The sequence below is a fragment of the Mandrillus leucophaeus genome, unplaced genomic scaffold (assembly GCF_000951045.1).
Source record: "Mandrillus leucophaeus isolate KB7577 unplaced genomic scaffold, Mleu.le_1.0 Scaffold50, whole genome shotgun sequence".
Classification (NCBI taxonomy): Eukaryota; Metazoa; Chordata; class Mammalia; order Primates; family Cercopithecidae; genus Mandrillus; species Mandrillus leucophaeus.
Genome location: NW_012105365.1, coordinates 8657552 through 8668901, shown reverse-complemented (window position 1 = coordinate 8668901; position 11350 = coordinate 8657552). Strand labels below are relative to the sequence as shown.

The following is an 11350-nucleotide window of genomic DNA, read 5'->3' as shown; positions in this document are numbered from 1 at the left end:
GGCATACTTTTAGGTATAGTATTCCTTAACTGTTTATCTGCAAAGTCTGTAAAGCACATGAAACAGTGAACAAAATATTACCAAAAGAGTCCTTAAAAATAAGAATTACTTGTTATATTACTAAACTTACAGAACCAGGCCTTGGATAAGGGACTTTTCCTTCATAGACTGACCAGTGGTATTCAGGTCCTTCCTTATGTGCATATGGTCCGTTGAAGGCTGCCCGAATGCTAGACATATGATAGACACATATAGCATGCCCTCGAAAAATATTACTGAAAAATACAGAAAAGATAATTATTATTCTGGAACTAACTAGCAGGTCACCTAGCCAAACACCCCAGCCTACAAAGATAAGAGTCAAGTCTTTTGAGTAAAGTAGTTGCAATTTCTTTAAGCAAAGAATATTCTAGATATGTTAACTATTGCAATATTTCCAATTTTGAAACTCTGAAACTTACCATTTTCTTAATTGCCTACTTAATACAGTTGAAAGTGACATTGTTAGAATGACAAAAATGATGTCACTTCACTTATTTTTAAACCTTGTGTTGTGTTATTATTTTTTTTATTAAGACAGATCGGGCCTTCATATTAATAAAGACTTATTCCCAAGGTGAATTATTCATTTAGGTATTATCTCCTTTTATGTTGTTCTATTTTCAAAGTAGACAGTGTTCTCTTACTCACTATGCTGTTAATATTGCTACAAATTCTATTAAGATGTATTAAGTTTCTTAATATATATGACTTAAAGAACAATTTAAAGTCTTATGAAAATTTAGGCCTTTTTTTCCATGTTTTAGCTGGGGTTCATGTAGACATTAATATGCTTGTATATTCCTTCCTTCAGCCACTGAAAAGTGTCTATAGTAAAAAGATGACTGGACTGAATATGTTAAGCATGACAAAATTACTAACCATATAAAACTTAGATCCCTCATCTCCAGAACAAGCAGCAAGCAAAATAATTTTCTTGACTAAAATTTCTACTTGACTGTATAAAGGCAGTAGTTGACTAACTATGGCAACTTTTACTGAAAACATTTGTAATCAGATTCTACAAAAGGATATCTTTAAAAATTATTTTTTAAACAACCTTGCCATATTCCTTAATTTAGCATGAAATGAATGAATTTTAACATTATCAGAATCTCTGTATTTTAAGAATCCAAATTGTTAATGTTTGTGAAAGCATTTTGCAAAATTCAAAGTTCTACATAAACAAAGTTTCCTACATACTGAGACACCTGTAAAACAGCAGTTATGTTACTGTCCTACACCCCCAATTTACACATTTTATAACACACCTTGAAGCAATTGGAAATGCCTAGGATGCAGGGAACACTTGAGATAGTCTCCTAACTAAAGTGGTAGCACACCTTTGATCACCATTCTACAAATATCAATCCTTATGTCAGGTAACAGCTGGAAAGCTTTTGTTCTCAGATTTATATAAATTGAACAGTCAAAAGAGAAATTATAGAAGAAAATCATGTCTTATGTTTGATTTCTCAGAAAGATCCATTATGCTATCATTTAGGAAAATAACTTATAATCTGATCATATTAACCCATAGAAAAACTAAACTGATTATTCCATAGCTTAAATTTATCATATAAATTCACTGAATTATCATGCAATGTATGAATTATTCACAGCATAAGGGAGGAGATGAAGTTAAAATGATAAGTACTCTCCATGCACTGTGATAACTACCAATCTACGTTAACTATTTTTCTTTGCATCAAGAAATAATTGATAGACAAATTGTTTCCATGTTTCTCTGTTGAAGAAAAAGTCTCTTTGCAACAGCAGGATTCTTGTCTACAGAGATGTATTATTTTTTCTAAGTGACATTAGAAACCACCAGCTTAAAAATAACAAACTAAAGCTGTGTGGAAAGACCCCCACGTAAGCACAGTATACACAATTATGTGACAGTTTATGGCTTATATGGTGTAAAAGAGGAATTCAGTAATATTATTCTAGCCCTGTCAAGAGAATTGAGGTATATTCTTCTTTATTTTTTATCCTAATCATTTTACCTGCACTATGCCTTACCTAGAAAGAGACTCAGGAAATTGTGTATATAACCTTTTAACAAAAACTGATTCTAATATTTTTATTTGTGTGTAAAAATACATGAAATAATATTTTATCCATTTTTTACAGTACTTTACCATGGGTAAAAAAAAAATCAATGATCAACATGTGCTCACTACGAATCAACATGAGAGCAGGAAAATCAAAATAAAAGAGCAAGAAGAGTGCTCTGTGATTAAGAAATTGAGGAATTTTTCTTGGCTATGGCAATTGGTAAGTATTGGAGAACTGATTTAAATCAGTGTTGGAGGAGAAAGTTATTTCAAGCAAGATAAGTGAATAAATAAAAATATAGTAGTGGGAACTAGCAAAGTAGACACTGCCTCACATCTGTCAAGGCATTATCTTGTCAACATCAGACCATTAGTGAACTCAGAGGGAAAACATACAATGGTGAGTGAGTAACAGTTGATATAGAACCTTAAAAGCCTGACTTGGAAAATTCTGTATGATGAATAAAGGAATTGTCCTAGACTTTACAACATATAATAACACGTTGTAAGGACTGATATCTTACAAACTGTATGTGAAAAAAAAAAAAATCACTGTGTTCTAGATTAGAGAGTGAAGAGATTAGAATACTGAGCACAGGAAGATTCTGGGCACTATAAACAGAAACAAGATTTGGATTGAGATTGAGCTTTTGAAAACGAAAGTACATTTGCAAACATTGGAGAATAAAGATCAATTGGTGATTATAAAGTGTAGGAAATGAGAACAGCAACTGGGTCAGTAGTCTTACAAGTTACATACACCGTGAAAGGAGAGTCCAGTGAGGCATCTCTTGTTTTATAGTGTTTTTATTGACTGTATAAATTTCTCACCTGGTAGTGTTAAAGAGTCCAAATATCACCGGATTCTTATGATCTCTAGTAGGTAGCAAAAAAATGTCCTCTGAAAAATTAAAGAACATTCCATCGCTTAGTATTTTTAGCTCTCTTTGCATGCAAAGAAAATGTATTCACATAAATTTGTTTAGAATCCAATATAGATTTTAAGATGTATATTTTCATATACAATTATATAACCAAGATCAGTCATAACAGAGCTAATCATTCAGTTGTTCTGGGTGACCTTGAGCTGAACAACAGGAAGGAGCCAGACATAGACTAAGCTAACAAGATGAGCCTCTTTGAGTTCTTGCAATCCCTTTTCCCCCAGCATTTGTGCCTGCCCAAATTGAAAAGAACAGAAACTTGCTCTGTGTTAGATAGAGGTCAAATACACAGAAAACAAGTTTTCTATGTGTCCTAGGGATAAAGTTATAAAGAAGCATATACATAAAAGAGCAAATTTAATTCACCTAAAAACATTTACCTAATTCATCAAAATGTGTGTCAATCCCATTCATTCCTGGTACTGAGCAAACGAGTCTCGCTTTTAGGAAAGTGCTCCACTTATTCACCAGTATTCTCTGCCCTCCTACATCATTCTGTGAAAACCAAAAAGGAGGTAAATAGTTACCTGAAGAATTCTGACCAACCACAGATTTTATATTATTAAACATGCAGTTGCCAAGAGTTATAACTTTTTTATTTAACTAGGAAAATTTGGCATAATTCTCAAGTAATGTCATAGGTGCAATTCCCCATAATTCAGGTTTTTTTTTTTTTTTGGTTTCTTAATTCGGCCTTGTCAGCGCACTTTTGCCCTGATACCTTAAATATATTTTGCAGACGTTAAACAATATTAATACAGCAATCTCTCCTAAACAGAATAGTGGGGAGATACACTAATCATGATTATTACTTTGTTCATAAATAATTTGCTTCTCTCAGGAATATAGAAACATTCATTTCTTTTCTTCCTTTATCAAAGGAAAAAGGCTTTTCAAGAAAGCTTGAAATACACACACACACACACACACACACACACACACACATAATGCCCATACTATATATGTATATAAATATATACACACACTACACACACAAAATACATATACACACATATTTATATGTAAGTTTATTTTCGAACATCTTCTTAAATGCCAAGGTAACTTTACATTTGTAATTTTATTAGATTCTTAGATTATGTTGCTACTCCTATTGGTTTTAAATGTTCCCAAACAACTTCTCTAAATATTCAGTAAATTACAGATGGCTTTTTAAAAAAAATAACTTCAACCAATCGAATTGTTCAAACATAGCTATGTATATTATTTGTACTGTGTACTAAAGGAATAAAAAGGGTTTTGATTAAATTCATTAAGAAAAATCGAGCGCAAATTTCTGCACGGGAAGAAGGACAGTATAATTATAGACTATTTCTTCTTGGTATGGCTTCAAACATGGGGAAAATCATACAAAATACAAGGTCCTTTTAAGATACACCTTTCACTAGATATGAAATGTAGAGGTTGGTATAGTAAATATCAATTGTAGGCAGTCTAAAGAATACTAGAAAATATTTAAAAGTAGAAACTTATTATAAACTTAATAAAGGCCTGACCATAAGTTGTGAGATAAGCAAGCACAACGAGAGAGAAAGCCTCACCGCACAGAGCCGCCCGACCCTGGTGTAAATTGCGTGGGCATTGTTTTCTGCCTCCAGTGCCTTCTCAGTAAAAAAGAAATATACTTTGTTGTCATCTCTGTCTTCATTGTCAGGAATCATGTATGAACCTACAAATTTTGGTTCTATAGAAGCAAAAAATAGGAGAAAAAGAGAAATAGATATTATAACAAAATGCTAACAAGTTATTCCAATAAATTACATATCATCTGAATCCTTAAGTTTAACTTTCACCATTTCATAAAGAAATAGTTTTCTTGAATTTTTTTACCAAACATGGAAAACGCTGTAGATATCTCCACTTTATTTGCATATTAACAGCCCTTTTAGAAATATTACAAGAATATTTAATTGGAAAATAAAAGAATCAAGGAGAGAGGAAGAATTTCAAACAACAGGCAATGCAAAATTAAAATGCATACAGGAAAGAACAGATTAGGCGCATGATGAAGATAATCTCTAAAAATTTCCTTCCATTGTAGGTAAAAACTAAATGTAAGTATAAGTAACATATTAAAGTAAATAAATATATCATCATTTATTTTTAATTCATAAATTATCTACCAGTATAGCGCATAGATCATTTTAGATTCAAAGTAGAACATTTATTTTACGTTTTTGAGATTGTAGTCCAAGAGATTTGAATACATGTTCTTTGATATGGTACGTAAAATATATGAATGGTAGCATCAATAACGACTGTGCATTTTACAGCTTAATAAAAATGTGGAAAGTAATTAAAATGCTCACCATAAAACAATATTCTAGCACCTCCATATACCGGTGTGCCAAAATATAAAACGTACGTCTTACAAAGAATTCTGTATCAATGAATGTCTAGTGACTTTCCTAGAGTTTTGTCTCTAAAGTGTAATGCAATCCTATTAAAACAAGCAAAGCAGGGCAATCAATTAATCAAAAATTCTATCAATTGATAAAAGTAGACAAAACAGCTTACTGGATGATGGACTTTTCAGTTTTCATACATTTGCTTTGTTTTCCTTATTTAAATACTGATTTCTAAGCATTGCTCAAAAGGTATACTGATTTTATAATTAAGTCAATCAATTTTGATAGAAAATGATAAACATATATCACATACAATATTTTAATTCAAGAACGTTGTTAGTAAAACATCCTGAAATTTGTAAAGGAATTGTATTTATATTCTTATTATTATCAAAATGGCAATATTTTCCATAAGTTTTAGAGTTGGTTTCAATCCTAATTCACATGCTCTTCTCCTCATCCCTACCTTTCAACAGACGCTCATCGTCATGCTCAGTGCGGATATGGGCCAGTCGCCCCATGCTACGGAAGATTGCAGCGTCTCTGCTCCAGTAGTCACTGTAGAGTCCAGCAAACAATTCACTACCTACATGGGAGCATCAGTAAAAAAGAAGTCAGTGTTTGTTTCTGAATTTGAAGACAAGGTATAAGTCACAATTATATTAAATACATCCATATTTAATATGTGTATCTATAACATGTACTTTACGACATTAATACTATTGGTGTTAGGAGCATGGATGGTACAGTAAGAGTCCCAGGGTTTGAGTTCAGAGTCTGTCACTTGCTAGGTGTGAATTTGGGCAAGTTGCTAAGTTTCCTGTGCCTCAGTTTCCTCATTTACAAATTAGAAAAGTAATTGCATTCAGTAAGGTAGTTAAGAGTAAAGCACTTGTAAGAATAGCTGGTAAATCGTAAGACCTATATGAGTTTTTGGTAAATAACTTTGCTTCATTTATTTTCCTAGACTCAGTTGTCCTGTCTGGGGCAAAAATTTCTGACCAAGAAACAAATGGTAACAGTAGATTTCGGGAAACAGCAACCTTAAAGCAGAGTGGTAAAACTGCTTTCTTAATGAGTGGAATATAATATTGATCTAGTTCTAAAACAGATATGATTATTATATTACATGGTACTAATGCTTTTTTTAAGTTTGTAACGTGTATCTATGCATACATATGATATTTAAAGTGCTTTAAAGGTTAAGAGATTTCAAAATTAATTGTATTTCCAACTTAATATATCTAATTATGTAATTAATTTTATAATTAGGATTATTAAAATTACAGGTATAAGAATTTGACCTAAAACATAAACAGAATTTAAAAGCTCTTGAATACTTTATTTATAAATCTTATTTATTAGAACTTTAAAAATTGCTTCATTATTTATGAAGGATTTTTTTTCCCAAGGTAAGGTCTTTAAAGCTTTGGAGGCCAGGCGCGGTGGCTCATGCCTGTAATCCCAGAACTCTGGGAGGCTGAGGCGGGCGAATCACGAGATCAAGAGATTGATACCATCCTGGCTAACCCGGTGAAACCCTATCTCTACTAATAATACAAAAAATTAGCCAGGCATGGTGGCTGACACCTGTAGTCCCAGCTACTGGGGAGTCTGAGGCAGGAGAATGGCGTGAATCTGGGAGGCGGAGCTTGCAGTGAGCCGAGATTGCACCACTGCACTCCAGCCTGGGTGACAGAGCGAGACTCCGTCTCAAAAAACAAAAAAACAAAACAAAGCAAAACAAAACAAACAAACAAAAACCCTTTGGAAAACTTCAGAAGTGTAAGCATATTTGTATGGTTTAACATTTGGGAAAATGATCTATTAAATTATATATACAATAAATTAAAAGGAAATTTATTTTCAACTTGCATTAACTGACTATTAATTTTTTTAAAGTAAAGATGATTGCTTTTGTTATATCAAATTTAGAATAATAAGATATAAATTAAACTCAAAGATTAAAAAATTAAGCTTTAGAATTACTACTATAATAGTCTTTTTCATTTTAAAAAGATAAATAATTCTAATTAGTTTTTCTCTGTTCACAAAATCCTCTATGGATTCTTAAAACACTGTATGAGATACAAACAAATAAAATCTATGGTTTCCAAGAAATAATTCCTTTTTAAATTATATGTTCTATATGAGAGAGAGAGTAAAAAATTAATGTGTCAGAGTGTTAACAATTGGTGACTCGAGGTAAATGGTATACAGCTGTTACTTTTACTTAAATTTTTTTGTATTTGAAAATTTTCAAGATAACAGTTTTTAAAAAGAGATATTTATTGAGTTCTTCTAGTATATGCAACATACGCTAAGTGAGAGGTATGATGCAAGGAAAATAACAAAAACGAAATGATGATTTAAATCTGGACTTAACAACATATAATTTGGTAGAGAAAAGTTAGGTCAGAACTCTTACTTAAGCATATCATGTTATTTGGTAATAGAAAGGGAAAAGATTAACATAATTTTTTTATCAAAGTCAATTAATTAGTGCTGTCTTCCCCAGAAATTTTATGTCTGTTTGAAGAAGCAGTATTTTGAGATCAAATGCATTCAGTGGTTAGGTATATGACCTGTTACCTGGAATTCAGTCTGCATTATTTGAACATCGATAAAAGAGAGTCATTAAAAGGACTTTGGAATCATCTATGGCATAAACAACCAAGTTGATCCTTTAAAAAATTGACTATTAACACATGAGTGAAGATTTCTCTGAAATATTTTTGTTTTTAATTATTATAGTTGAATTATGTTTCCCACACCAAATATAAAGGCCATCTTGTGAAATGGTTGTAAATATAACCTATTTTGCTAATGTGGGCTGGGCTGAATCTTTAATGAATAGTGGGAATAAAGATTAGCTTTCTTTAAAATCATGAGTTTTCTATTCTTTAAATTTTTAATATTTGGTTTTAGATTTTAAAGTATTTTAGACTTTGATAACTGAAAATATTGTTAGGGGAAAATAATATTTATATTAGTACACATTGATTTTAATGGATTTATCCTAATTTGGAACATTGTTTCAAAATTATCATTTTAATCAATACTATAAAATTAACAAACAAGTACTCCTTGGAGCCACTAGATGGCAGCCCTATGATACTAGATAATACCATATCCAGGGACGATTATCTGCACAAGAGAAAAAATAATATATTCCCAATGTTACCCAGCTTCCCATTTTGCACTCAGGGCAGAGAAAATTGTGAGCAATTCCCATAACACAGTATGAACTGCATGACTTAAATTTCAAAGACACTATATAGGTGCTAAAAACTGTATGTTTGGCAAAATACTTTCCTAAGAAAATTAGAAAAGACAACATATTAGTGAAAAATAATATTAATAAAGCCTTAGGTAAAATAATACCTAATAGTAATTAAATAAGCAAAAATACTGAGCATTATTATAATTTTTAATACACTTTGTAGTAAATACATAGTCTCTAATTAAATTTATTTTAATTATTTGGTGTCAGAAAATTTGTGAATCAGTACATTGATCTTTTATAGAATGCAAAAATAACATCTGGATACATCATATTTTCATGGATTAAAATAGAAAAAACATTTTATGAAAATACTAAAATATGTTTTAGAGCTTCAATTATAACAGAATAACTATTTAAGGATTTACTTTTCTATGTCTATGGAGACGGGTGAGTTTAACTTCTTGTCATACTCAACAATAGTCTCTATAGAGAGAAGAAAGAATAGTAGAATTAGGTCTGCAGTGGAAATCTGGCAAGCTAGGTCCTCAGCTCGAAATCTGCTATTTTACCACCACAAACTGTTCAAAATCTTAAGGTCTCAGTTATCTGTAGAATCAAAGAGACCTCCATGTAATTCTCAGAACCTGCCAAGCTTTTATATTCTCTCTGCTCTTTGGCCTAGAATTCCACGCCTCTCTTCCCACCTCACCTTCCTTTTGCCTCGTTATTGTCCACTTTTTCCATGACGCCTTGTCTGGCCAAACTTTTGTTAGTGTAGTGGTTCCTAGTGCCACTGTAGCTCCGGTACCTATTTCTATCCTACTGCTCATCCGACTATATTTTTATTGACTCCTTATGTGTTTGAAATGATGCCTCATTAATGTCCGAAACACAAAAAATGCTCAATAAATACTGTTGAATCAATGAATGGCTTAATGAGTTAATAATTAAATATATCAGAAGTTCCTTTCAGGATTTAAAAAAGGTTATGAAAGGCTGTGAAATGTCAACCATCAGGGCCAGGTGCGGTGGCTCTCGCCTGTAATCCCAACATTTTGTGCAGCCCAGGCCGGAGGATCGCTTGAGTTCAGATGTTCAAGATCAGCCTGGGCAACATAAAGATACCTCCGTCTCTACCAAGAAAATAATAATAATAATAATAATAATAATAAATAATAAAGTAGCTGGGCATGGGGGCCCGCACCTGTGGTCCCAGCTACTCAGGAGGCTGAGGTGGGAGAATCGCTTGAGCCCGGCAGGTAGAGGCTGCAGTGAACTATGATTATGCTACTGCACTCCAGCCTCGGCAGCAGAGCCAGACTCTTCCTAAAGAAAGAGAAAAATAAACCACTCAGGATAAGATCCTAACTTTTAAAAACTGTTTCAGAGAGAAAATATCAAATGAAAGAAAATGCTATTGAGAATTTACATGGATAACAAATTTGAATTTTTGTTCCTTAAGGGCCTTATGTTATCTATTAATTTTAATAGATTAAAACAGGAACTCTATTTTTTTTCAAAAATTTGTCCCCAAGAATTTCAGCCCAAGGGACATTATATTGTGATTAAAAGACTGTGTCAACACTAAGTTGCTTATGTGAAAGAAAATAAGACAGTCATTTGATTCTTTGAAATAGATAAAAACAAATTCTTTACAATGATTCTAAAATGTGTAATTAAAATACTTTTCTCTGTAACTCCTTTTTTTACAATGTAAACTCTAGTTGAAGTTGTAATTAAATGCATTGCATTGCCTTAATATTTTATGGAATGTATCAAGAGTTTTGTTCATAGACTATATATTATCTGAGTTTTTATTTACCATGTTGGATTTTAATTGTATAACAAGAAAAATTCACAGTAGTGTTTCATGACCTTCTTATCTTGTTAAGTTTTACTCAAGCATTTGTTCTGTTTATGTTATAAATGTATGTCCTGCAATTCTAAATAATATGAAACACATTTGCCTCGTGGAACAGCATATACCTAAAGACTGATTTAGCTGCCTCACTTTATAACTGAATTTTATAATTTTGTTAGAAAATTATTCTATTGTGGATGGATTGTTTTGCAGAATCACTATGACCTGCATAGCTACGAAGAGAAACAAAATGCATTTGGGAAGATGAGGACGGATGAAAATGATCCACATATTTCAACATCCCAGTTCGCACTCATATTCTGCTTAGGATGCTGAAAGAAACCAGGATGAATGTGTAATTCTAAATGTGTGATTTTATTAGGCATTTAGCTGTTGTTTGGGCTTTCGGTTTATTTTGGTTTGGGCAGATGATTAGCACTAGCTCTCAACGTTAAGAAGGTGGTTTTGAGGCATGAAGGAACAATAAAAACATCTTATGAATCTGTTTATTTGTGTGTGCCAGCACCCATGGCTATACTCTTGAGTTATCTTTTTGGCAAACCGATGATATTGATACCATGATGGTTAAACCAGATTCTCAAAGGAGAGAATATAAGTGGGGAATTGAAGAGTGGGGCTTTTTTCTTCTTCCTTTACCTCTTTTCGTTGTGAAGGAACCATAAGTAAAGTATTCAAATAGCTCCTTAGAGACTAGCAGTCATGGTCAGAAGCTACAATAAGCATGTGGATAATGGGCATTCTGCCAAGTGTGAGAGCGAGCACAGCAGCTTTGGATAAGAAATTATAGATATTCTTTAGGGACAGGAAAGTGGTAAGGGAATAACCTGAAGTCT

At 32.3% G+C, this 11350-nt stretch overlaps 1 protein-coding gene across 1 annotated transcript in view; it reads right to left on the bottom strand.

The window, feature by feature from the left end:
* Positions 1-11350, bottom strand: part of SEMA3E (sema domain, immunoglobulin domain (Ig), short basic domain, secreted, (semaphorin) 3E) — a 324952-nt gene that overhangs the window by 48212 nt on the left and 265390 nt on the right. The window contains exons 6-10 of the mRNA XM_011996070.1: positions 5876-5995; positions 4603-4745; positions 3424-3538; positions 2931-3000; positions 131-275 (exon numbers count right to left, since the gene is read on the bottom strand). Of these exons, the coding sequence (XP_011851460.1) occupies positions 131-275; positions 2931-3000; positions 3424-3538; positions 4603-4745; positions 5876-5995 (593 nt within the window). The remainder of the gene's footprint in view (positions 1-130; positions 276-2930; positions 3001-3423; positions 3539-4602; positions 4746-5875; positions 5996-11350) is intronic.